Source organism: Capra hircus, chromosome 24 (assembly GCF_001704415.2).
Source record: "Capra hircus breed San Clemente chromosome 24, ASM170441v1, whole genome shotgun sequence".
NCBI lineage: Eukaryota > Metazoa > Chordata > Mammalia > Artiodactyla > Bovidae > Capra > Capra hircus.
Genome location: NC_030831.1, coordinates 46,827,665 through 46,855,316, shown reverse-complemented (window position 1 = coordinate 46,855,316; position 27,652 = coordinate 46,827,665). Strand labels below are relative to the sequence as shown.

Below are 27,652 nucleotides of genomic sequence, written 5' to 3'. Positions count from 1 at the left end.
AAAGAGGTTTTACCAACCCTGCATTATGAGATAGGAACAATAGCTTATCAAACATCCACGTTTAGGTTGTTCCGCCGCAACTAACCCAGGGGATGCCTTTATTCTGGGTGGATCCCTCTGTCTACAGCCACAGTGGGGAAGGGCCCCGTAAGAATTTTCCCGAAATGTTCCAGTCACGAGTCCCAGGCCACCTCTTCTTCTCCGTCACTCCCTCCGCCAGGCCCTCCGGTAGCGCTGCAGTTTCCACAGCGCTTCAGGAACTGGGGCCTGGCATCCACGCCGGGGACCGGAGGCAGAGGGCTGCACGGCGACCGGCCCGGCTTGGCCGGAAGGCGTGCGGGAAGGCGGGCAGGCCGCGGGAGAGGGCGGGGACCAGCGGCCGAGGACAGCGCCGCGCGGGGAGGGCCGGCGCGCGGGCGGAAGACGCGGGCGGAAGGCTGTGGGCTGGGTGGGCGGGGCCGCGCTCGCCGGGGGCGGGGCTCCAGCGCTCGTCACGTGACGGGTCCGGCGGCGGCGGCAGCGGCGGCGGCGGCCGCGGCGTCTTTAGCGGCCCCCAGTGCAGGATGGTGCTGGAGGCGGCGGCGGCGGCCGTGGTGGCGGCGGCGTTGTTGGCGGCAGCGGGCGGGGGTGCTGTGGCGGCAGCGGCGGCGGCGCCCACGGGTGGTATAAAATGGCGGATTTCGAGGAGTTGAGGGTAAGCGGGGGCGCGGGAGTGGAGCGCGGAGGCCGCGGGGGAGGGGAGGGGAGGGGAGGGGATGAGAGGCGGGGAAACCGCAACGTCGCCGGCTGCCACCTTCTTGTTTCGCGGGGAGCGGTTGGCGGAGCCCCGAGCCCCGAGCCTGGCCGGCGTCCGAGCAGGCGCCCGCGCGGCCGTGGGGGGAGCGCTCGGCGGCAGAGGACTCCCGGGCCGCGCAGGGGTGGCGGGCCCAGGGGCCCAGGGTGAGCCGACCCGTGGGGTCCGTCGGGGGTACGCACACCTGGCGCGAGGGGCCGCGGCCGCTCTCGCCGGGGGCTCGTGGGGACCCAACTTCCCCCATTTATTTTAAGGGATGAAGTCGGGAGTAGGGATTGCTTTTCCACCTTCGCGAGGGGTGTACGTGTCTGGCGATTCTTCAGTCTCCGGGCCACTCACTTGAGTGGGAGGCTCTTATCGGAAACGTGAAGTTGCTTTTAGAATTCTCTCTCTCCTTGGGGTGATGTTACTGTTCAGGACGATCTGTCACGAGAAAGGCCCCTTCCTCCCACCAGTGCTCCTTGCACGTCTTGGAGAGGAGCGTCGTCTTTTGGGAATCCTGCCTTTCGTCATCGGCCTTAAACGCTGGCGTTTTTCTTAGTACTATGGGTAAGAACTCCGCAAAGTCCGTGTTGTCATGAGAACAAGGTCATAACTTTATTGTTGATACGCTTGTATTGTAGAGTAGAGATTTGAAATGGGCTGTGTTGAGGTTAGAACGCAAAAGATATGTATGTATTTTTTTCCCGGAGCTGATAACCTTCAGAGTCCTAACTGAGACAGAATTGTGATAAACGAGCCAGATTTTTTTTTTTTAATGGCCCGCTGAGTTACTGACGGCATAAATAAGATACTTAAGGAGGGAAATCCTGATTAAAAAATAGTCTTCAAAGAACGGATGAATAGAAACTTTTGACTGCCATCAGTTTGCACAACATAGACGTGTGGTGTTAGCGTTACTTTTTCAGAATAAGAAGAAAGTGGAATCTGGTAAAAGATTCAGTGTGTATGTTTATTACGGAATTTGGGAGTGGGGTGTATTAGGGGAAGGGATGTTGGCTGGTTACCTGGCTGGTTTGGTGAACATTGGCAAAAGAACGTATTCATGGCTCTGATCTAAAGGTAAATTGTTTTGGTTTGAATAGTACCTGCCATTTTCTTTCCAGCTGTTTCAAAAATTACTTAATTCCCAGTGAAAAGTGTATTAATACGTTTTATGTACTATGCTAGTTTATACAGAGAACCTGATACTAGGTAAAGGGTGTTCATATGGTTACGTGTAAGGGTGAGTCTCAGCTGTAGAGCTAATAACACCTGTAGAGCTTTTGAAACAACAAGGCCTGAGCCTCATCTGTAAATTAATGCATTAGATGTAGAGTGGATTGAGGATACTCAAGTTTGTGGTTATTTGTATCTGCAGTATTATCTTAGTTTTTGTGTACTAATGGGAATATGTAACTTGCCCTCTTCTAAGCTTTTTTTGTTGTTGTTGTTGAAAACTTTCCCAAGACTTCTGTTCGAGTTTAACAAATGTTGGTCACAGCTTAATAAAAAGTGGAGAATTTATTGGTGAAGGGCAAAAAGGGCTTCCCTGGTGGCTCAGTGGTAAAGAACCCATCTGCAGTGCAGGAGATGGGGGTTCGATCCCTGGGTCAGGAAGATCCCTTGGAGAAGGACATGGCAACCCACTCCAGTATTCTTGCCTGGGAAATCCCATGGACACAGGAGCCTGGCAGACTCCAGTCCATGGGATTACAAAAGAGTAGGACATGACTGAACAACAATGGAGGGCAGAAAAGGCAGTTAGTGCTTATAGGTTGGAGTGGAACCAGGAACTGGAAAGTAGTCGAAAACCAAGATTTTTCTCTTTCTGTCTTTGTCTCCCCTTACCTCCCTCCACTGTTGTCTCCAGCCCTCAGCCCTCTCTTCTCTCCCATTTTATGTTGTGGGTCAGCTTCATCGTTTTTTTTCTGTAAATTAGCTGTCTTTGCTTCTCCAGGCACTTGCTAGAAGATGGCCCCTCCCCGACAGGTTGCCTTAGGAAACAGAATTTTCGGAAGTGAGGAGGGTATGAGCTATGCAGATGTTGAGTTATCACCCCAGATTTTGCCATACTACTTAATAGCATCATTTGCACTTAAAGATGTGCTGTAGGTCTCCCCACTCCTCATTGCAAACCTTGATGATGGTGGCAGATATCCATTATAATAAAGTTTTTATTATGTGCCTGGCTCTGGTTTCAGAACTTTACATACATACTTATTTAAATAGTTCTCACAAAAAGTGAGGCCCAGAGTGGCTGAATAACCAGACGGAAGTTGCACAGCTTGATACTAGGAAGACCTGGGATTTTTAACTTCAGAGGTCTAACTTCAGAGTCAGCGCTCCTCAGAGTCTAAGCTGTACTGCTCTGTCCAGTTTCCTTCAGGTCCATGGGATGTCCCCTACCTGTCCTCTTGCACTGTGTGAACTAAAGTGAATGATAAACAATGATACCCTGCTTGTATGACATAATATTGAGGGGAAAACCAGACATCTGGCTAAAAATCGAATTAGAAAGGAGGAAAAGAGGAAGACACATTAAGTGTTTTCTAAATGGTTTCTGAATCAGAGTGTATTCTGACGATCAGAGGGATAGTGAAGTAAGTTCAAGGACGGGGAAAAATCATGGGCATTGGTTTGTTGCCCAAATTCTTGGCTGTAGAGGAAATGGCCAGCAGACCTGAATGTTGCATGTTTGGCTCATAATGCCGCTCAGAGGATTTCCTTTATCTTTGTCCATTATGACTCAGGGCCACTTCCTAGAAGCGCATGTCACAAGAGCAGGTCACTGCTGGCTAATACTAGCGTCTCCTATACAGAAGATCCAGAATTTTGGGAAGGAATCTTGGGAATTTAGACCTCACTGTGCTTTAGTGACGCCTGTGCCTTTGCTTTTCTTGGGGGAGGGGCGTAATTTGATGGGGCCACTCCTGTAGACCCTTAAGAGGCTGCTGACAATTTCAGTTTTTGAGACTGCCTTGTGGGCCAGTACTAGAACTCTTGTCCAGTCATGACAGAGTGTGACATCCCTACATTTTGCCTCTTGCAATTCAGGTGACCAGCAGAATACCAGCATACTCCCTTCAGTTCTTAGGGGAGAGAGGATCTGATTGGCTGAGCACTTAAGCCTGATGAGGGTCACATTGGGCTTCCCAGATGACTCAGTGGTTAAGAAGCCTGCCAATGCATGAGATGCCGGGTCAGTCCCTGGGTTGGGAAGATCCCCTGGAGCAGGAAATGGCTACCCATTCCAGTATTCTTGCCTGGTGAATCCCATGGACAGAGGTGCTTGGCGGGCTGTGGTCTCTGTTCACAAGGAGTGAGACAGGACTGAGCAACTAAACAACAACAACAAAGATGATTACAATAATGCATCATGTGTTAGAAGCTTTCAGGGTGCTATTGTTCAGTCGCTCAGTCGTGTCCGACTCTTTCAACCCCATGGATTGCAGCATGCCAGGCTTCCCTGTCCTTCACCATCTCCCAGAGTTTGCTCAAATTCATGTCGGTGATGAATCGGTGATGCCATCCAGCCATCCACTCCTCTGTCTTCCCCATCTCCTGCCTTCAGTCTTTCCCAGCAGCAAAGTCTTTTCCAGTGAGTTGGCTCTTTGCATCAGGTGGCCAAAATGTTGGAGCTTCAGCTTCAGCATCAATCCTTCTAATGAATATTTAGGATTGATTTTGTTTAGAATTGACTAGTTTGATCTCCTTGCAGTCCAAGGGACTCTCGAGTCTTTTTCAACATCACAGTTCAAAAGCATCAGTTCTTCGGTGCTCAGCCTTCTTTCTGGTCCAGCTCTCACATCTATACGTGACTATTGGAACAAATAACTGACTATATGGGCCTTGGTCAGCAAGGTAATACCTCTGCGTTTTAATATGCTGTCTGGGTTTGTCATAGCTTTTCTTCCAAGGAGCAAGAGTCTTTTAATTTCATGGCTGCAGTCACCATCTGCAGTGATTTTGGAGCCCAGGAAAATAAACTCTGTCACTTTTTACATTATTTTCCCATCTATTTGCCATGATGTGATGGGACCGGATGCCATGATCTTCATTTTTTGAATGTTGAGTTTTAAGCCAGCTTTTTCACTCTCTTTTACCTTCATGAAGAGGCTCTTTAGTTCCTCTTTGTTTTCTCCCATAAGGGTGGTGTCATCTGCCTATCTGAGGTTATTGATGTTTCTTAATTCCAGCTTGTGCCTCATCCAGCCCGGCATTTCGCATGATATAGTCTATATGTAAGTTAAATAAGCAGGGTGACAGTATACAGCCTTGATGTACTCCTTTCCCAATTTGGAACCAGTCTGTTCCATGTCTGGTTCTCACTGTTGCTTCTTGACCTGCATACTGGTTTTGCAGGAGGCAGTAGGTGGTCTGGTATTACTACCTTTTAAGAATTTTCCACAGTTTGCTGTGATCCACACAGGCAAAGACTTTAGTGTCATCAATGAAGGAGACATAGATGTTTTTCTGGAATTCCCTTGCATTACCCATAATCCGATGGACGTTGTCAGTTTGATCTCTGGTTCCTCTGCTTTTTCTTAATCCACCTTGAACATCTGGAAGTTCTTGGTTCACATACTGTTGAAGTCTAGCTTGGAGAATTTTGAATGTTACTTTGCTAGCATGAGAAGTGAGTGAAATTGTGCGGTAGTTTGAACATTCTTTGATATTGCCCTTCTTTGGGATTGGAATGAACACTGACCTTTTCCAGTCTTGTGGTCACTGCTGAGTTTTCCGAATTTGCTGGCATAATGAGTGCAGCACTTTCACAGCATCATCTTTTAGGATTTGAAATAGCTCAACTGGAATTCTATCACCTCCACTAGCTTTGTTTGTAGTGATGCTTCATAAGGCCCACTTGACTTCACACTCCAGAATGTCTGGCTGTAGATGGGTGATCACACCATTGTGGTTATCTGGGTCATAAAGGTCAGTTCTGTGTATTCTTGCCATCTCTTCTTAATCTCTTCTGCTTCTGTTAGGTCCATAACATTTCTGTCCTTTATTGTGCCCATCTTTGCATGAAATGTTCCCTTGGTATCTCTAATTTTCTTGAAGAGAGCTCTAGTCTTTCCCATTTTATTTTTTTCTTCTATTTCTGTGCTTTGATTGCTGAGGAAGGCTTACTTATCTCTCCTTGTTATTCTTTGGAAGTCTGCATTTAGATGGGTACATTTTTCCTTTTTCCTTTGCTTTTTGCTTTTTTTCTTTTCTCAGCTGTTTGTAAGGCCTCCTCAGACAAGCATTTTGCCTTTTTGCATTTCTTTTTTCTTGGGGATGGTTTTGATCACTGCCTCCTCCACAGTATCACGAACTTCCGTCCATAGTTCTTCAGGCACTCTATCAGATCTGATCCCTTGAATCTATTTGTCATTTCCACTGTATAATCGTAAGGGATTTGATTTAGGTCATACCTGAATGGCCTAGTGGTTTTCTCTACTTTCTTCAATTTATGTCTGAATTTGGTAATAAGGAGTTCATGATCTGAGCCACAGTCAGCTCCCGGTCTTGTTTTTGCTGACTGTATGGAGCTTCTCCATCTTTGGCTACAAAGAATATAATCAATCTGATTTCGATATTGACCACCTAGTGATGTCCATGTGTAGCGTCTTCTCTTGTGTTGTTGAAAGAGGGTGTTTGCTATGACCAGTGTGTTCTCTTGGCAAAACTCTGTTAACCTTTGCCCTTCATTTTGTACTCCAAGGCCAAACTTGCCTGTTAGACCAGGTATCTCCTGACTTCCTACTTTTACATTCCATTCCCCTGTGATGAAAAGGATATCTTTTTTGGGTGTTAGTTCTATGTCTTGTAGGTCTGCATGGAACCATTCAAATTCAGCTTCTTTGGCACTAGTGGTTGGGGACTTGGATTACTGTGATATTGAATGGTTAGGTCTTCATAGAACCTTTCAACTTCAGGTTCTTCGGCATTAGTGGTTGGGACGTAGTCTTGGATTACTGTGATGCTGAGTGGTTTGCCTGGAAACGAACAGAGATCGTTGTTGTTTTTGAGGTTGCGCCCAAGTACTGCGTTTTGTACTCTCTTGTTGACTAGGAGGGCTACTTCATTTCTTCTAAGGGATTCTTGACCACAGTAGTAGATACGGTCATCTGAATTAAAATTGCTGATTATAGTCCATTTTAGTTCACTGAGTGCTATAATATTATGTTCACTCTCGCCATCTCCTATTTGACCACTTCCAATTTGCCTCGCCAACAAAGGTCCATCTAGTCAAAGCTATGGTTTTTCCAGTAGTCATGTACGGATGTGAGAGTTGGACTGTAAAGAAAGCTGAGCACTGAAGAATTGATGCTTTTGATCGGTGGTGTTGGAGAAGATTCTTGAGAGTCTCTTGGATAGCAGGGAGATCCAATCAGTCCATCCTAAAGGAGATCAGTCCTGAATATTCATTGGAAGGACTGATGGTGCAGCTGAAACTCCAATACTTTGGCCACCTGATGCAAAGAACTGACTCATTGGAAAAGACCCTGATGCTGAGAAAGATTGAAGGAGGAGAAGGGGACGACTGAGGATGAGGTGGTTGGATGGCATCACCGACTCGATGGACATGAGTTTGAGTAAACTCCGGGATTTGGTGATGGACAGGGAAGACTGGCCTGCTGCAGTCCATGGTGTTGCAAAGAGTCGGATGCGACTGAGAGACTGAACTGAACTGAGTTTACCTTGATCGTCGACCTGACATTCCAGGTGTCTGTGCAGCGTTGTTCTTTACAGCACTGGACTTCCCTTTCACCACCAGACACATCCACAGCTGGGCGTTGCTTCCACTCTGGCTCAGCCTCCTCATTCCTTCTGCAGCTATTTCTTTGCTCTTCTCCAGTATACTGGGCACCTACTGACCTGGGGAGTTCATCTTTCAGTGTCCTACTATTTTTTTGCCCTTTCATACTGTTCGTGGGCTTCTCAAGGCAAGAATGCTGAAGTAGTTTACCGTTCCCTTCTTCAGTGGACCGTGTATTGTCAGAACTCTCCATCGTGACCTGTCCACCTTGAGTGCCCCTGCATGGCATGGCTCATAGTTTGATTGAGTTAGGCAAGGCTGTGGTCCATGTGATCAGTTTGGTTAGTTTTCTGTGATTGTGGTTTTCATTCTGCCCTCTGATGGATGAGAATAAAAGGCTTATGCAGGCTTCTGATGAAAGGGACTGGCTGTGGGGGGAAATTGGGTCTTGCTCTGGTGGGTAAGGCCATGCTCAGTAAACCTTCAATCCAGTTTTGTGTTGATGGGTGGGGCTGTGTTCCTTCCCTGTAGTGTGGCCTGAGGCCAAACTATGGTAGGGATAATGGTGGTAATGGTTACCTCCTTCAAAAAGACTGATGGCCAGCACACTGCGGCTCCCAGGACTGTTGCAGTCAGTGCCACTGACCCCGCGGCAGGCCGCTGTTGACTCATGACTCCGCCGGAGACTCCTGGACTCCCATGGGGAAGTCTGGCTACGTCTCTTGTGGGGTCACTGCTCCTTTCTCCTGGGTCCGGGTGGGCATGAGGTTTTATTGTGTCCTCCAGGAATCTGTTTCCCCAGTCCTGTGGAAATTCTGTAATCAAATCCCACTGGCCTTCAAATTCAAATTCCCTGGGGGTTCTCAGTCCTTTTGCCGAATCCCCAGGCTGGGAAATCTGTTGTGGGCCGTAGAACTTTGGCAACAGTGCGAGAAACATCTTTGTTAATAACTGTTCTCCAGTTTGTGGGTTGTCTGCTCGGCTTATCTGTGACCGGTCTCATGGCGACCTCCTCCAGGAGGACTTCTGCCGCTTCCTGCGCCTCCCAGGTCTGCAGTCAGCACCCCTGTCCCTGCGGCAGGCAGGTCGCTGCTGGCCCGGGCCTCCGCAGGAGACACTCATGGAAAGGCAGGCCTGGCTCAGTCTGCCGTGGGGGCCACTGCTCCTTTCCCTCCTCGGCGCACAGGGTTGTGTTTGCACCCTCCCAGCGTCTCTGGCGGGTCTGAGATTTGATTGTAAATGTGTCAGAGAAGAATTTATTAAGTTCAACTGTTGCTTGTTGAAAGCGTTTATGTTGTTAGGAGGTTGTGATTTATTAGGTTGGTGCAAAAGTAATTGTGGTTTTTCTTTGTTGAACTTTGACGTTTGATACTGGAATATGTTCTTGAATGTGGTTGTGTTATACATCATTTTAATATGTATTTCTTGCTGTACTTTTTTTGCTAATGACTTATTACTTGCTGTTTATATTTATTTAGACTAGAAATGATGTTAGACAAAAAACAAATTCGAGCGGTTTTTGTTATTTGAATTCAAAATTGGTCATAAAGCATCAGAGGCAACTTGCAACATCAGCAGCACATTGGGTCTAGCAACTCCCAATGAGCGTACAGTGCAGGGCTTGTTCAAGAAGTTTTGCAAAGGAGATAGGAGCCCTGAAAATGAGGAGGGCAGTGGCCTGTCGTCAGAAGTTGACAATGACCGACTGAGAGCAATCCTCGAAGCTGATCCTCCTACAGATATGCAAGAAGTTGCTGAAGAACTCAGCATCGACCTCTCTATGGTCGGTCAGCATTTGAAGCAAACTGGAGAGTTGATAAAGCTCCATTAGTGGGTGCCGCATGAGCTGACCGCAAATCAAAAAAAATCATCGTTTTGAAAAATGTTGTCATCTGTTCTTCTACTAAAGAGCAATGAACAATTTCTCAATTGGATTGTGATGTGCAATGACAAGTGGATTTTATACAGCAACTGGCAGTCAACTTAGTGGATGAACCGAGAAGCTCCAAAGCACTTCCTAAAGCCAAACTTACTTCAAAAGAAGGTCAGGGTCACTGTCTGGAGGTCTGCTGCCTGTCTGATCCACTGCAGCTTTCTCAGTCCCTGCGAAACCATTAAATCTGAGAAGTATGCTCAGCAAATCGATGAGATGCACTGAAAACTGCAGCGCCTGCAGCCGGCATTGGTCAACAGAATGGGCCCAGTTCTCCATGACAACACCCAACTGCGTGTCATACAACCAACGTTTCAAAAGTTGAATGGACTGGGCTATGAAGTTTTGCCTTATCTGCCATATTCACCCGACCACCTCTTGCCAACTGACGACTCATTTCTACCCTTGTCGTCTTTAAGCATCTCAACAACTTTTTGCAGGGAAAATGCTTCTGCAACCAGCAGGAGGCAGAAAATGCTCTCTTAAGAGTTCGTCGAATCCTGGAGCATGGATATTTATGCTGCAGGAATAAACAAACTTATTTCTCATTGGCAGAAATTGATTGTTGATTGTGACGATTCCTATTTTGATTAATAAAGATGTATTTGAGCCTAGTTATAATGACTTAAAATTTATGGTCCAAAACCGGAGCTACTTTTTTGCCACCCTAACTGTGGTGTTGGAGAAGACTCTTGAGAGTCTCTTGGACTGCAAGGAGATCCAACCAGTCCATCCTAAAGGAGATATGCCCTGGGATTTCTTTGGCGGGAATGATGTTGAAGCTGAAACTCCAGTACTTTGGCCACCTCATGAAGAGTTGACTCATTGGAAAAGACTCTGATGCTGGGAAGGATTGGGGGCAGGAGGGGAAGGGGACGACAGAGGATGAGATGGCTGGATGGCATCACCGACTTGAGGGACATGAGTCTGCGTAAACTCCGGGAGTTGGTGATGGACAGGGAGGCCTGGCGTGCTGCGATTCATGGGGTCGCAAAGAGTCGGACACCACTGAGCGACTGAACTGAACACCAGATACAGAAGATCTACTCAGAGGCTTAAGTAATTCTATAACAGAAGATTTTCTGCCTAATAGACTTGAGTGTTCGGTTCCTTACTTGCGATCCTGGTACTTTTGGGTGCTGTTGGGATACAGAGGGAGAATGGGAAGTTAGTTGGGAAGGAGGGTGTTGAGGTTAGAGGTCCTCATCCCTCCAAGTTCCCATCTATTGGGCCAAGAAGTAAACTAATACATACAATAGATGTAACAATGCACCATGTAACTCACAGTGGATATTAGTGGACGCAACTCAGGTTCCAGGAGGGCTTCCATTTGAGATCATGGCAATTTAAGCAGATTCAAAACCAAATATTTAAAGTGAAATAGATAATTTTTCATAGTGAACCAAGCTATTCTTAGCTGTAGTCGACCTTTTTGTGTGTGTGTGCTCCTTAGGTCAGCACCATCTCTCTGGTATACGTGAATATTTATTCTGATAAAGGTGACATTTTTCTAACTATTAGATCCTCCAGATGTTTGTCTTTCGTCAACATTTATGCCTAGTTTTTCTGAATTGGATCTTAGCTACTTAAAAAATTATTTTCTTGCAATAATTGTCACACCATAAGATTCAGCCTGTTAGTGGTTGTGGTCAGCTTACACAGCTGTGCAGCCATCACCACTGTTGTGTTCCAGGACATTTTCATCCCCCAAGAAGCCCACGCCACTGCCAGTCCCTTCCTGTGTCCTCTCTCCCAACCCTCAGCGTCTCCTGGTCTACTTTGGCTCTATGGATTGGCCTATTCTGAACATTTCCTAGTAACACAATGTCACGTGTGGCCTTTCTTGGAAAGAATCATGTAATTTCTTTGACTTAACATATAATCTTCCCAGGTTTGTTATTGTAGCATGTATCAGTACTTCTTTTTTATGGTTGAATGATATTCCGTTGTATGAAATATACCACATTTTGTTGATTCTTTCATGAGTTTATGTACATTTGGGTGGTTGCCACATTTGGATTAGTGTGAGTGTTCATCTCTAAGTGTATAAGGCCTGTGTGGACATAATGTTTTTGATTTTCTTGGATAGACACCTAGGAATGTAATTGCTGGGTCATGTGGTAACTCTTAAGTTCTTAAGAAACTGTCCAACTCTTTTTCCAACTGCTACACCATTTTTCATTCCTACCAGAAATGGATGTGTTATGATTTCTCCACATACTTGACCTCATGGATGTGAAGTGGTATCTTGTGGTTTTGGTTCACATTTTCCTGGTGACTTGATGTTGAGCGTGTTTTCATGTGCTTATTGGCTATCTGTATATCTTCTTTGGAATAATGTCTATCCAAGCCTTTTGCCCATTTTTAAAATTGGGTTATTTGATTTTTTTATTATTGTTTATGTTCTTTATACATTTGAGGTATAAGTTCTTTGTCAGATATATGGTTTTCAAGTATCATTTTTCTTTTTGTAAACTGTACTTCATTTTCTTTGATACGTACTTTGAAGCACAAATGTTTTGAATTTTATCCGTTTTTTCTTTGTTGCTATGCTTTTGATGTCAAATCTAAGAAACCATTGCCTTATGGAGTGACAAAGATTTATTCCTGTTTTCATCTAGAGTTTATAGTTTTAATTTTTACATTTAGATTGTTTATCCATTTTGAGGTAATTTTTGTTTATGGTGTGGAGATAAAATTCCCTTTGCACGTGGATATCCAGTTTTCCCAGGATGATTTGTTAAAAGTTCTTTCCCTATTGAGTTGTCTTGATAGCTAGACTTTTTATTCAGGAATCTGAATTTAAGAAATTCACAATTGAAGTAAATGTGATATGAAATCAATTGGTGTCATAGTCTAAACTATCCTATATGAATGTTCGTTTTAAATCCACTAGTGGCATGCCAATTTCCCTAGATTTTTTGAAACAAAGGTTTTTCTTTTAATGTGTGACTTCAGAGAACAATATAATTTAACATAGACATTCAGAGCTCTCCATATGATTATTCATACAAGTCAGTAAAAAGCGGATCTAGATTAAGAGCTTTTTTTTTTTGATTGAGGATGCATGGATTTCAACTGTATGACCTTAGACATTATTTGACTTTTTCCCCCCAATTGGAAATGGTTTAATATTTTAAAATTTCTTATTTCTTTTTTTAAATGAAAGGGCAGAAAATGTTTGTTAAAAAATTTCTTTCTTAAATGCTTATATTACTGCCTTTAATGAGGGTTCTCTTTAGTTGTGTTTTTTTTTTTTTTTTTTTTAGGTTAATTCCAAAAGTCAAAAATAAAGCATATCTTCCTGTGTCTTGACTTTTCTTCCAACCCTGAACAGTATCTGTTGCTTGACTCCCTAGTAGATAAGAATTCAGGTCATTGTATTTTCTACCTTCCCCAGCACTTGGATTTCTAGGAGGTACAGTTTTGTTCCTAATGCCCTTGATTATTTTAAACTTTTCGTAATAGTTACACTTCTGTTTCCTTTGTTCTTTACTTTTAAAAAAACTAATTGTAATCATGCTAATGAAGTTTGCATTTCTTTAATTGCATTATTGCTTTATTATTGTTAGTGTTTTTGGCTAAGCTCGGTCCTCATTGCCATGCACGAGCTTTCTCTCCTTGCAGGGAGTGGGGCTACTCTTGTTGCAGTGCCTGCTCTTCTCATTGCAGTGGTTTCTTGTGGATCTCACACTCTAGAGCGTGGGCTTCAGTAGTAACAACATGCGGGCTCAAGAGTTGTGGCATTCAGGCTTAGTTGTATGGGAACTTCCTGGACCAGGGATTGAACTGGTGTCCCCTGTGTTAGATGGAGGGTTCTTAACAACTGGACCACCAGGGAAGTCCCAGATTTCTGTTTTTTGACCAATCAGTTTTAGACACTCTTTCATTTCCAGTCTTAGAGAGGATTTAGCACCCACTGTTTTCCTTTTGTTCTCCCTGCTTCAACCTTTCTTGTCATGCGTAGATGTGAGCGTTGGACCATAAATAAAGAAGGCTGATCGCTGAAGAATTGATGCTTTCGAACTGTGATGTTGGAGAAGGCTCTTGAGAGTCCCTTGGACTGCAAGGAGATCCAACCAGTCCATCGTAGGGGAGATCAGTCCTGAGTGTTCATTGGAAGGACTGATGTTGAAGCTCCAATACTTTGGCCACCTGATGTGAAGAACTGACTCATTAGAAAAGACCGTGATGCTGGGAAAGATTGAAGGTGGGAGGAGAAGGGGACTATAGAGGATAAGGTGGTTGGATGGCATCACTGACTCAATAGACATGAGTTTGAGCCAGCTCTGGGAGATGGTGAAGGACAGGGAAGCCTCGCGTGCTGCAGTCTGTGGGGTCACAAAGACTTGGGCATGACTGTGTGACTGTACCCTTCTTTCCCATTCTAGCCTTCATTTTCTATTGCGTTGTCAAGATTTGTAACTTTTATATTATGGCTTATAACTTTTCTAAACTTCTCTGTGCTTCTACAGAAAGATTCTACAAATTGAGTACTAATAACCAGCCTTTGTGACTTGTGTACGGATATAAGTAGTCACTGTAGAACCAAGTAGTGTGGAGCTTCTGTGTTGTTAAACCCGGGCTCCTTAAATGAGTAATATTGCAATGCCCTGCTTGATTGTGGATAGCTCCTGGACATCATTATTAAAACTTTAATATTGCAACGTGTTTTCATCCTGTAACCATTGAACTTTTCTTGAAGATGGGTTTTCTGGAGCTCTCAGCCTTCTATAATTTGGGCAGTTTGCTTTCTAGATCTGCTATACATGTTATCCTGAGATTACATTGCACTCCTGGGTTTGGTTTGTTGATTGGATCTCATGTCTTTCTCTTTTTTAAACTCCTTTTTGATTTTGCTGGAATATAATCTTGAATAGTTGTTTTATTTTTTAAATTTTATTGAAGTATAGTTGGTTTCTAATGTGTTAGCTTCTGCTGTACAGCAAGTGATTCAGTTACCTGTTTATATTTTCATGTTCTTTTCCGTTCGGGTTTGTCAGAGGATATTGAATATAGTTCCTCATGCTGTACAGTAGGACCTAATGGTTTGTCCGTGCTGTATATACTGCTAATCCCAGTATCCCAATCCCTGCTCCCGACCCAAGCAGTTGTTTTAGAAAGGATATGCTGGTGATAAACCTTCTGATTTCCTGAACATTTAAAAAATGACTTGCTTTTGTTCCTAGTGGAAAATTTAGATACAGAATTGTAAGTTGGTAATACAGTTTTTCCTTCCGAATTTTGAAAGCTTTGCTTTTGGAATTTAAAACACCCAGTATTGCTGATGAGATCTGTTGCAAATCTGATGGTTATCTTTTTGTGGAAACCTGTTTACAATCTTTATGGTTGTCTCCTTATCTTTGGCCTGTGAACTGTGTCTAGTTGTGGGCCTTTTTCATTCCTTCTGGTGGAACCTTTTCAATGGTAAGTAAGGCTCTTCAGGTCTGGGGAATTATTTTTTGTTTTTTTTTGATAATTTCTTTCCTCTTTTCTCTGAGACTCTCGACAGGTAAATGCTAGATTTCCTTAGTTGATGTTTTATTTGTTTACATTCTGGAAGATTTCCTTGACTTGTCTTAGAACTCACCCATAAAATTTATTTTAGTGATTATATTTTTGATTTAGAAGAGCTTTATCCTGTTTTTCTTTCTGCTCTCCCCCCTTTTTAAATAGCAACCTGTCCTTGATTTATGGGGGGAAAATATCTTGAACTCTCTTGGGATACTAATTCCTTTAAAAAAGTCCTCTTTATTGTTTTCTGAATTGATAATGGGGAATTCTCTAGTGGCTCAGATGGTAAAGCATCTGCCTACAATGTGGGAGACCCAGATTCAATCCCTGGGTTGGGAAGATCCCCGGGAGAAGGCAGTGGCACCCCACTCCAGTACTCTTGCCTGGAAAATCCCATGGACGGAGGAGCCTGGTAAGCTACAGTCCATGGGGCCGCAAAGAGTCGGACACAACTGAGTGACTTCACTTTCATTAGTGATGTATGTATTGGTGTGTATCATGCTAATTAATAAACTTAAATATTTAAATTATTTAATAGATTCAAAAGATTGTTTATACCAGGGAATGAGTGAATGAATGAAGTTGCTCAGTCGTATCCGACTCTTTGCGACATCACGGACTGTAGCCTGCCAGGCTCCTCCGTCCATGGGATTTACCAGACAAGAGTACTGGAGTGGGTTGCCATTTCCTTTTCCTTCTCCGGGGGATCTTCCAACCCAGGGATCGAACCCGGGTCTCCTGCATTGCAGGCAGACACTTTACCGTGAGCAACCAGGGAAAGTCTTATACCAGGTAAGGTATGGGTAAATAAACATTCATGTGAACACCATCCTAGTTAAGAAATAGTTCATTAGACCAGCAGGGTGCCTTTCTCTGATTACATCCACATTATACAGATATAAAATTATATGTATACATAAATCACAAATTTTATATGTGGAATTTTTTGTAATTTGTGTGTGTGTTTTAAAATTTTATACAAATTGAATAATGCTGTATGTATTTGGGATGTTTTGGTTTATCATTGTTTTTGAGTTTCCATTGTGTAAATGTAAATATTAGTTTATTGATTTTTGTTGGAAAAATTTCCTCCACCCCCCCCACAGCAGGCGCCTAAATCTCTTTTCTATATGTCTGAAATCCAAAAAGCTCTGAAAATGCTCACGCGCACTCGTGCGCACACACACACGTGCGTAACTTAATTTGTGAACAAAGTTAACTTGCATTGATACAATGCTATTTGTAATCTTTATCGATCTCATTTAATGTGAATATTTAATACAATATGTTTTACTGTAGAAATTCTAGGAGTAGCATTGCATTGCTGGGAATTAAAGATACTCACATCTTCAACAATACTGGATAATGCTAGGTTATTTTCTAAAGAGGATTGTATCAGTATTTGGTTCCTCCAGTAATGTAGAGGTTTTCATTATTTAGCACTTTTATCACACTTCAGAAGTTTTTCCTGGGGAGTATAAAATATTACCTTTTAGTTTTCAGTTTTTTGATTTTTGCTGTTGAGTTTGAGCATCTTTTACTGTGCTGATTAACATGTTCTTCCCTCATCTGAGATTCTGTTCGTGTCTTTAGCCCATGTTTGTATTAGGTTTTTTAAAATATCTCTATTCTTATTGGGGTGTAGTTGCTTTACAGTGTTGTGTTAGTTTCTGCTGTACAGTGATATGAATCGGCTGTGGGTCCGCATTTATTCCCTCCCTCTCCAGCCTCCCTCCTCTCCCCATCCCACCCCTCTAAGTTGTCACAGACACAGGATTGAGTTGGTTGTTTTAAGCAACTTCCTGCAAGTTATCTGTTTTACACATGGAGGCCTGGCGTGCTTCAGTTCATGGGGTTGCAGAGTCGGACACGACTGAGCTGAACTGAACGTGTGTGTTTCAGTGCCGCGCTCTGTGTCTGTCGCACCCTGTCCTTCCTCTGCTGTGTCCACAGTCCATTGTCTACATTGGTAGCGTGTATTTTCAGTGCTCTCAGTTCATCAGACCCTCCCTCCCTTTTCCAGACTGTGTCCACAAGTCTGTTCTGTACTGTGTCTCTGCTTCTGCCCTGCAGATAGGTTCATCAGTACTGTTTTTTCTAGGTCCCATATATATGCATTGATATACAATATTTGTTTTTCTCCTCTGACTTTCTTCATTCTGTATAATAGGCCCAAGGTTCATCCACATCAGTTCAGCTGACTCAAATTCATTCCCTTTGATGGCTCAGTTTTTTAAAAAAAATTTCCTCCTGATTTGTAGCAGTTCCACGATTGAATCTATCTATAGTTTCTAGACTAGTTTCTTAGTCTGACAACACCAACACATAGTTTTCATTAGTGTAACTTTTTAACAGCTCCCATGAAAACAAACTTCTACTGCTATAGGGCATATGTAAGTAAGCAGATCATGAGAGCACAGCAAGAAACAGAACATGACTGGCATCCATTCCCTGAGTCCTTTCCCGGTGACGAACCTCCTCCTCCTCAGAAGATACCTACTGGCCAGACTTTAACATCTTACACTAGTTTTGCCTGTTTTTTGAATCTTATTTAAATGGGCCTATATAATGTAGTGTATATTTTTTGTGTCTGATTTTTTCTTCTCAGTTTTGTTTGCGAGATTCATCCATATTGTTGTATGTAGTTGTAGTTTTTGTTAACGCCCTTCCGCTAGCAAAAGAGTTCCAGTTGCTTCTTGTCCTTTCTCATCCATCCTTTTAATTTTAGACATTTTGGTGGATGTTCAGTGGTTTTCATTTGAATTCCGTAATGATTAACGGTGTTAAGCCCTTTTTAATATACTTACTGGTCTTTTGTGAGGTAGCTTGCTAAGTCTTTTTCCGTTTTCGTATTGGGCCATCTGTCTTTTTCATACTAATTTGTAGGAGTTTATTAACGTATCCCAGATACCAGGGCTTGTATGTTGTATTTTGCAAATATCTTCTCAGTTTTCCCAGCCCTATGAGTATATTCAAAGCTCTGTTTGATTTCTTAACTTCTCTATTGCTCCCTTTCCTTTGGCAGGTGTCTCCAGGGGAAAAGAGGCATCAAATATTAGATTCCATATTCTAGGCTTCCCTTCTTTCCACAATCTTGGCCTTCCAGGTTCTTACTGCCTTTGTTGTGCTTCTTGCCTTCCAACACTTTTTTTCTTCTTAAGTTATATTCCGTTTTAAAGTTTTCATAGAGTTGGTGTGAAACCATCTAGTTAGTCATTGAGGGACACAGAAGTAGGCCAGTCCTGCCTCGTAGCTCCTCAAGGAACTTCTTGGTGGTTTGCTCCTCCATATAATTTTAGAATCAGTTTTTAAAGTTCTGTAGATACATGCACAGCTGTTGGGATTTTGATGGGAAATGCATTGAATTTGTAAACCAATTTGAAGGGAACTGACATTTTGTTATTGTTCCTTAAGCATGAACATGGCAATATTCATTCACTTAAGTCTTTTACAAACTCATTCAATAAAGTTTTTACAATTTTCTTCTAATAGTTTCAAAAAACGGTTGCAAGTATTTTGTTAGATTTATTTCTAGGTACCCTATTTTTCTGTTAAATCAGTAACGGTATCTTTAAAAATTATATTTTCTACCTTGCTGGTGTAAAGAAGTACAATTTGACTTTGTATAATGGACTTGGTATTGTTCTCATTGTGATAAATTGTATATAGAATTCTTTTGGATTTTCTGCATAGACAGATCTGTGAATAATGACCTCTTTGTTTCCTCCTTTCCAATTCTTATGCTTTTTTATGTTTTTTCTTTCTTTTTCTTGTCTTAATGTGCTGGCTAGGATCTCCAGTACAATGTTGAATAGAAGCGATGATGGGGGCATCCTGATCTTGTTCCTGATTTTAAAGGGAATGCTTTCAGAGTTTCACAGTTAAGTATGATGCTTGCTGTAGGTTTATTGTAGATAATCTTTTTCAGGTTAAGGATGTTTCTTTCTATTGCTAGTTTGCTAATTGAAAAGAAAAATGAATGGATGTTGAATTTTATCAAAAACTTTTTCTGCCTCTTTTGAGAGGGTCGTATGATTTTTTTTTGTTAACCTTTTAACGTGATGAAATACACTGATTTGTTTTCTAATATTTAAACCAAACTTGTGTTTCGAATATTAAGTCAACCCTGGTCTGTCCCTTTTTTCCATTATTGGTCTCAGTTTGAATATAGTTAATGTGCGATTTTGGCTTTAATAATGAGTAATACTTCCTTATAATTAAGAAAGTATACATACTTTTCCTCTTCTAGAGGAGTTTATGTGAGATTAGAAAGATCTGTTTCTTGAGTGTTTGGTAGAACTTCCTTGTAGAATTGGGACACATCTTAATCACTGATTCATTTGCTTTGGTTACAGAATTGCTCGTATTTTCAATTTTCAAACTGATTTTGGTAGGCTATACTTTAATAGAAAGTTGTCCATTTCATCCACATTCTTGAGTTTGTGGCAATAAATTGTTGGTTTCTTATTTTGTAGTTAATGTCCTTTTAATCTTTTTTTTAGTGCTGCCTTTTTCTTGATTGGTTTTAAAAGCTAAAATGCCAATTTTTTTTTTCCAAAAAAACCTTTTTGAATAATCAAGTTTCTGTTTTTTATATGCTCTTTAATGTATCCTTTCCCTACTTAATTTCTGTTCTTTATTTCTGTTTCTTTTCTTTATACTTCCTTTGGGTTTATTTCTATTTTTCTAATTTGTTACGTTGGGTGACTTGGCTTATTAATTTTCAGCATTTTAATAGACATTTAAGATCATGAATAGCTATGTATTTGCTTTCCATGAATCACACAAGGGATGAATTATTAATTTATGAGTTCTTTAAAAGTTTTATTTCCAGAGGACTTCCCTGGTGGTCCTGTGGCTAAGACTCCAAGCTCCCAATGCAGAGGGCCCTGGGTCTCTCCCTGGTCAGGTAACTAGATCCTGCATGCCACAAGTAAAGATCCCATGTCCTGCAGCTAAGACTTGGTGCAAATAAATAAATAAAAATATTTAAAAAGTTTTATTTCTAAACATTCTGGCATTCTTTTAGTTAATTTGGATATTGATTTGTTATTGTCTCGTGGCTAGGCAGCGTGATCTATGTGGATACAGTCCTTGGAAATCTGTTGAGACTTAACTGTATTTAGAGATTTTTTTTGTATTTGAAAAGAGGGTATTTTCTAGTTGTTGGTGAAAAATTTTATGTGTGTCTAGTATTAGACTTGTTAATTCTGTTGTTAGAGTCTTATATCTTTGTTTTTTAAGAGTAGATGTTCTGCTAGAATTATTTTTTCAATTTTCTTTGTAGTTTATATCAGCTTTTTAAAAGACATTTTAAAATTGTTACTAGTACATGAGAATTTGAATTTATCATATTGCTATTGAATTGAAACTTAACTCTAATTCCTCTTTATGTCTAATAATGGTTTTTCAGTTACATACTGTTGTTTGATATTAACATACCTATTTATTTATTTATTTTTAGGCAAGCTGGTTCTGCCTGATTTTTAAAATTTCCCCTCCTCCTACATTTTTGTGTTCTTTTATTTTAGTTTTATCGCTTATGAATGTCATGGTATTGAATTAAAAAATTAATCTGCTCTAATTATGTTGGTCTTTTAACTTTATAATTAAATTTTTTATTAAGATAATTGTTAATTCACTGACAGTTATCAGAAGGAATACAGAGGCAACAGAGACATCTGTGTCCTCTTTATCCAGGTACCCTGTTGATAATGTCTTGCAAAACTGTAGTACAATATCACAGTCAGGGTATTGACATTGATACAAGGTACAGACCATTTCCATCACCACAAGCATCCCTCATACTATTGTTCTTACAGCCACACCTATTTCCTCTCCATCCCCTTAATCTCTAGTTCCTTTGCCTTTCCATATAAATTTTGGAATAACCTCATGTATCTCTATAAAATGCCTTGGTGAGACTCGGGTAGGAATTGTCTTAAGTCTGTGTCTTGACACAGGGAAATCGGTTTTGTTGCTTTGTTCCTTGTTCCAGTACGCAAGGGATCCGTTTATTTAGCACTTTTTAGACTTCTTTCATTAGTTTTTGTAGTTTACAGCATACAACTCCTGTATGTGTTTTATTTTCGACTATACACATTTTCATTTTCTTTGGAGTGATTATAAATAATATTGTGTGTTTTACTTGTTTCCACATGTTCTTTGTTAGTATATAGAGATGTGATTGTATTTGTGTGTTGGCTTTGGTATCCTGTGACCTTGCTGGACTGAATTATTAATTCTGTCTCTCTCTCTCAATAGTTAAGAAACTTTTTTTATTATTTATTTGTTTGGTTGTGTCAAGTCTTCCGCAGTGGTGCACAGACCCTCTAGTTGAAGCACATGTGGGCTCAGCAGTTGTAACATCTGGGCTTGGTTGTTCCATGTCATGTGGGATCTTAGTTCCCTGACCAGGTATCAAACCCGTGTCCCCTGCATTTTAGGGTGGATTCTTAACCACTGGAACCATGAGAGAAATCCCCAGTTATTAATTCTAGTAATTGTTTTGCAGACTCCTTGGGGTCTGCCAGTGCAGGCAGTTTTTTTTCTTTCAATCGCTGTGTCTTTTCTTTCGTTGTCTTATTCCACTAGCTAGAACTTCCAGGACATCTTGCCTCATTCCCAGTCTTAGGGAGACGCATTCATTTTTTTCACCATGAACTATAGTTTTTTTGTAGGTGCTTTTTGTCAAGGTGAGGTGGTGCTCCTGTGTATTCCTTTTTTTCTGAGAGTTTTTATCATGAGTGGTTGTTGAATTTGTCACATGCCTTTTTCTTCATCGATACACACAGACACACACACACACATAAATGTATAATCATGTGATTTTACTTAAGCTGTTAGTATGGTGTACTTCAATGATTTCAGACATTGAGCTGACCTTATATTCCTGAAATAAACACTTCACTTGGTCTTAGTATTCTTTTTATATATTGCTGAAGTCTGTTTGCTAATACTTGAAGATTTTAGCATCTATAGTTGTGAAGGGTGTTAGATTTACTTTCATTTTTTGTATTGATTTTGTTTGGTTTTGGTATCAGGCTATTACTAGCTTCATAAAATAAATTTGGGAATCTCTGATATTCTGTTTTCCAGAAGAAATTATGTAGAATTGGTACTGATTCTTATTTAAATGTTGAGTAGAATTCTCTGGTAAAATGATCTGGGTGTGGTAATTTTTTTTTAAATTAAGAGCTAAATTTCCTAATTGGAGTATTCGAATTATCTATTTCATATTGGGTGAATTTTGGTAGTTTGTATTTTTCAAGGAATTGATCCATTTCAACTCAGTTGACAAATTCATGTGTGTAGAGTTCTTAGTATTCCCGTATTTTTGATGCTGTGGTTTCTGTAGTGATATCCCCTACTGGCTATTTTAATTGGAAAGGTTTTTATTTGCTGGAATTATTGATATGTTTGTATTTATTTCTACACCTTCAGTTTGAGCATCTTTTTCTGCATTTTGTTTCCTCATCTGTTTCCTTGCTTTTTTTTTCCTCCTTTTTCATGTTTCCCCATTTTATTCGTTGTGAAATACATTTTCTTTTGCCTTCTCACAAATTCTTGGAGCTTAATTAATTTTCTCTTGAAACTTTAGATATAAATCTAAAATCACTGTATTTTTCTTCCTTTGTTGTGGAATGCTTTAAACTGCTTACCACCTCTACCAACTTTCCGGCATGCCATCTTGCCCAGCACTTTTGTCTTTTCGTAGCCTCACAAATTTCATATTATAATTTTATCCAGTAAATGTTTGTTTAGGTTATTTCCCTCCCTCAGCGGGTTTGTCAGTTTCTTGCTCCTTATTCTGCTCTCATAATACTCATTCCTTTAGATTACTCTGGTTCAGCCGTGATGGGCGTTTACTTTCTGTTCAATGTGTTAGGTACGTTTTTCTCAGGATTTTGGCATCCGCTGTGTTCTGTGCCTTGAAGTGCTTTTCATCTGATATCCATTGGTTCCTTTATTACTTGTTTAGTCACTTTCTCAGGCAAATCTTCTTCCTTTAAAATGGCAAATTCTCTACCTCTTCACTTCATTTCCTTTTCCCTCTGTTTTTGTCCATAGTATTCGTCACCACATGCCATATTTGTATTTTATTTAATTCTTCATTGTAAGTTTGATCTGTCAAAATTTGCTGGAGTTTTACTATATTTATAACTGAAGTTGGGGGGAATTGACATCTTTTCAGCATTTTCTGTTTTTATCTAGTTTTTGTTCAGTTGCTCAGTCATGTCTGACTCTTTGCAATCTCCATGGACTGCAGCCCACCAGGCTTCCCTGTTCTTCGCCATCTCCTCGAGTTTGCTCAAACTCATGTCCTTTGAGTCAGTTGCCATCCAACCAGCTCATCCTCTGTCACTGCCTTTCCTCCTGCCTTTAATCTTTCCCAGCATCAGGGTCTTTTCCAATCAGCCTGCTGTTTGCATCAGGTGGCCCAAATATTGGAGCTTCAGCATCTGTCCTTCCAGTGAATATTCACGGTTGATTTCCTTTAGGATTGATTGGTTTGACCTCCTTGCTGTCCAAGGGACTCTCAAAAGTCTTCTCCAGTACCATAGTTCGAAAGCATCAATTCCTCAGGGCTTAACTAGCTTTATGGTCCAGCTCTCACGTCTGTACATGACTAGTAGTCATGTCAAACCATATATTCAAACCACAGCTTTAACTATACGGACCTTTGTTGACAGAGTGATGTATCTGTTTTTTAATATGCTGTCTAGGTTTGTCATAGCTTTTCTTCCAAGGAGTATGCTTCTTTTAATTTCGTGGCTGCAGTCACCGTCCATAGTGACTTTGGAGTTCAGGAAAATAAAGTCTGTCACTGTTTCCATTGTTTCCCCATCTATTTGCCATGAAGTGATTGATGGGACTGGATGCCATGATCTTAGTGTTTTTAATGTTGAGTCTTAAGCCAGCTTTTTCAGTCTCCTCTTTCACCTTTATCAAGAGGCTCTTTAGTTTCTCTTTGCTTTCTGCCATAAGGGTGGGTTGTAAAGCAGTGGAGACAACTCACAGCATCAACAGTGCATTTGACCCAGGAACTGCTAGTGAATGTATGATGCAATGATGATTCCGCAAGTTTCTCAAAGGAAATGAGAGCCTTGAAGTTGAGGAGTGCAGTGGCTGGCCATTAGAAGTTGACAGTGACCGACTGAGAGCAGTCCTCGAAGCCGATCCTCTTACAACTGTGCAAGAAGTTGCCGAAGAACTCAGCATTCTATGGTTGTTCAGCCTTTGAAGCAAACTGGAAAGGTGAAAAAGCTCATTAAGTGGGTGCCTCGTGGGCTGACCAGAAATCAAAAAAAGTCATCATTTTGAAGTGTCATCTTCTCTTATTCTACTCAACAACAATGAGCCATTTCTCAATTGGATTGTGATGTGCAATGGAAAGTGGATTTTGTACGACAACTGGTGATGTCCAGCTCAGTGGTTGGGCCAAGAAGAAACTCCCAAAGCACTCCCTGAAGCCAAACTTGTACCAAAAAAAGATCCTGGTCATTGTCTGGTGGTCTGCTGCCAGTCTGATCCTCTACAGCTTTCTGAATCCCAGTGAAACCATATCATCTGAGAAGTGTGCTCAGCAGATTGTTGAGATGTGCCGAAAACTGCAGCTCCTGCAGCCGGCATTGGTCAACAGATTGGGCCCAATTCTTCTCCATGGCAGTGCACAACCCACGCTTCAGAAGTTGAATGAATTGGGGACCAAGTTTTGCCTCATTCACCGTATTCACTTGACCTCTCGCCAATCGACTATCACTTCTTCAAGCATCTCGACCACTTTTTGCAGGCAAAATGTTTCCACAACCAGCAGGAGGCAGAAAATGCTTTCCAAGAGATGGTCCAATTCTGAAGCAGGGATTTTTTTGCTATAAGAATAAACAAACATTTCTCGTAGACAAAATGTGTTGGTTGTAACAATTCCTATTTTAATTAATAAAGATGTGTTTGAACCTAGTTATAATGATTTAAAATTCATAGTCCAAACCACATTTACTTTTGTATCAACCTAATAGCATTTAGCTAGCTAATCACATGCATTTTTTTGAACCAGTAAATCTTTTTGTATTGTTTTTCTTCCTACCTTATCCATTTTCAGAATACTAATGAGTTGGTTTCCCAATGTTTTCTAAAGGAGATCAGTGAGTTTTTTTTAAGTATCATTACGTACAAATGATTTTTCATATATTTGATGTTTGAATCTGATGCAGTGTTAGACTTTTTGCTGCTCATGTCAGCTTGTCCTGGGCTGCCGAGTTTTCTGTGTCCTTCTGACAAGATTTTGGTAATCTTTGATGATTTGTTTTCTGCATAGGATGTTCTAGGCATGTCTTTGCATTTTCAGACTTGCAGTTAGACATTTCCTCAAGGAGTCTGAGCTTTTTTTTTTGTCTTGGTGGGAAATGGTATTTAGATCACAATGTCTTTATCCTAGCTTCAAACAAATGACTTTTTTTTTTGTCTAATTGAATATAGAATACTTTCAGATTAATAGAAAACTTGAATATATAGTGCCATATGCCCCACAACCAGTTTGCCCTTGTCAAGCAAACTTTTTACTATGGAAACTTTCTAGGTGACAAAGGTAGAGAGTTCTCTGTGTATCCCATACCTTGCAATTACCAACTTGGGTCTTTTTTCATGTTGCCCAGTTGTGTCTGTCTGTGACCTCGTGGACTGCAGCATGCCAGGCCTCCCTGTCCCTCACTATCACCCGGAGTTTGCCCAAGTTCATGTCCATTGCATTGGTGATGTCACTCAGCTATCTGATTCTCTGACCCCCTCTTCTTCTGCCCTCAGTCTTTCCCAGCATCAGAGACTTTTCCAGTGAGTCGGCTGTTCATGTCAAGTGACCAAAATACTGGAACTTTCAGCGTCAGTCCTTCCAATGAATATTCAGGGTTGCTTTTCTTTAAGATTAACTGGTTTGATCTCCTTGCTGTCCAAGGGACTCTTAGGTGTCTTCTCCAGCACCACAGTTCGAAGACATCAATTCTTTGGTGCTCTGCCTTCTTTATGCTCCAGCTCTCACCACTGTATTTGACCACTGGGAAGACCAGAGCCTTAACTATAGGCAGTGTGATGTCTCTGATTTTCAACACACTGTCTAGGTTTGTCATAGCTTTCCTGCCAGAAGCAATCGTGCATGTCCTCATCTACTCTCCCCAAATGATTTTAACAGAAATTCAGTGTACTTTACAGAAGTTTTATCTGTAAATATTTCAGTATGTGACTATAAGAACAGAAATCATTTTAACCAAGTAATTTATTGAATTTATCTTAAACCATTTTTATTTTCCTAGGTTAAATTATATTTGGGTACTTTGAGGCTTTTTTGGGAAATGACAGAATAGGTGGTATACTGGGTCCTTGTTTGATCAGGCTTTTCTCTGAAATTTTGGTTGGATGAGTGGACTCACCTGCAGAAGTTTGAAATACAGTAATATTTTAAAAGTTTGTGTTTTGTGTTCAATAGTTTTTTCCATGTTTGTTTGCTAGCATGTATTTGATTTTCTGACTCTTAAGCTCTTGAATAGTTTAAGGAACAAAATTCCATTTTTCCCTTGAAGAGGTAGAGGATTTTATTTACTAAGCTATCTTTTCTGGGCAGATAATTTTGGAAGTAGAGCAGGACAAAGATAATACTCCTTGAATCAGATTGAGTAACATATTTTTCTAGGAAATAACTTTGTCTTTAAGTTAGACTATAACAGCATGTGCTGTTCTCTTAAACAAATTTGCTTAGTATTTGTAGTCTTTATGTTTCTCTTCTCATTCTTAGGACGGTATTTGTTTTCTTCCCCCTTTTTCCAAACTGAATTTATGGACTTTTTGAGTTTTGCTTTCTAAGTCACATTTTCTTGTATCTTTTAATTTGTCACTCTTTTCTAGGGTGTGTTTGTTGTCGACTTTTTTGCTTCTTGAATTGACTTCTTTATTTTAAATCTTGTACAAAAAGAAGGTGTTAGGAGATCAATGTGTTGTAAAGAAGAGATCCACATCAAATATCTCAAGTAAAATGGGATTTAATCATAGGGATTACATGATCTCACAGGAGCAAGGCCCAGGAACCGAGGCCTCCTATGACTTCTGGAATTGCATCTTCCTAATTTGCTGTAGTAGTTTTTCTTATGGCATCAGCTTAATCATGCCTTTGATGGATTGATGATGTATCTGAATTTTTTAATGCATCCCTACTTATAAATGCAGGTGTAGATTGTTTTAATACTGTAGCTGGGAAAGGTGATATTAATATTGTGATCCATCAGTTTGCCTTAGCAGCTCTTCTCCTTTCCCTATAATATATGTCATAGCACGCGGAGAATCTGCAGAGCTGTATTGATTTGTACCACGACATCTAACCCACTAGAGCTTTGCCAAATTCTGTGCTTTTTTGGGCTGCATACCATAGCACCGTCAACTTGCCTTCACTCCTATATGTAATGTTTCAGTTGTATAAAGTTCCAGCTTTAAAATTTTTTAATAATTTTGACAATGGAAAAGCTTGTTTTACATTTCGAGTCTTAATTGAATGTCAGTTAACTTAGATTAGCTTTATTGAATCAAATTAGCTCTTCCTTAGCAATCAGATTATCTTTCTTAAAAATCAGTCATGCCGGCATAGTTCATGAATTTTCTTAAAGTCAGTCCACAAACACTGATTGAGAAATTTCTCTGT

General features: G+C 40.9%; 1 protein-coding gene across 11 annotated transcripts in view; it reads left to right on the top strand.

The window, feature by feature from the left end:
- Nucleotides 469-27,652, top strand: part of PIAS2 (protein inhibitor of activated STAT 2) — a 101,052-nt gene continuing 73,868 nt past the window's right edge. For 8 of the 11 annotated variants that reach the window (XR_001917159.1, XM_018039505.1, XM_018039507.1 and 5 more), the window contains exon 1: nt 469-694. Coding sequence is in view for 7 of the 11 variants with exons in the window: in XM_018039505.1 (XP_017894994.1) it covers nt 671-694 (24 nt within the window). In the remaining 4 variants the exon portion in view is untranslated. Of the gene's footprint in view, nt 695-878; nt 1,343-18,761; nt 18,851-19,860; nt 19,880-27,652 lie in introns of those variants that run through there. The other 3 variants (XM_018039503.1, XM_013974384.2, XM_005697176.3) reach the window with 3 other exon arrangements.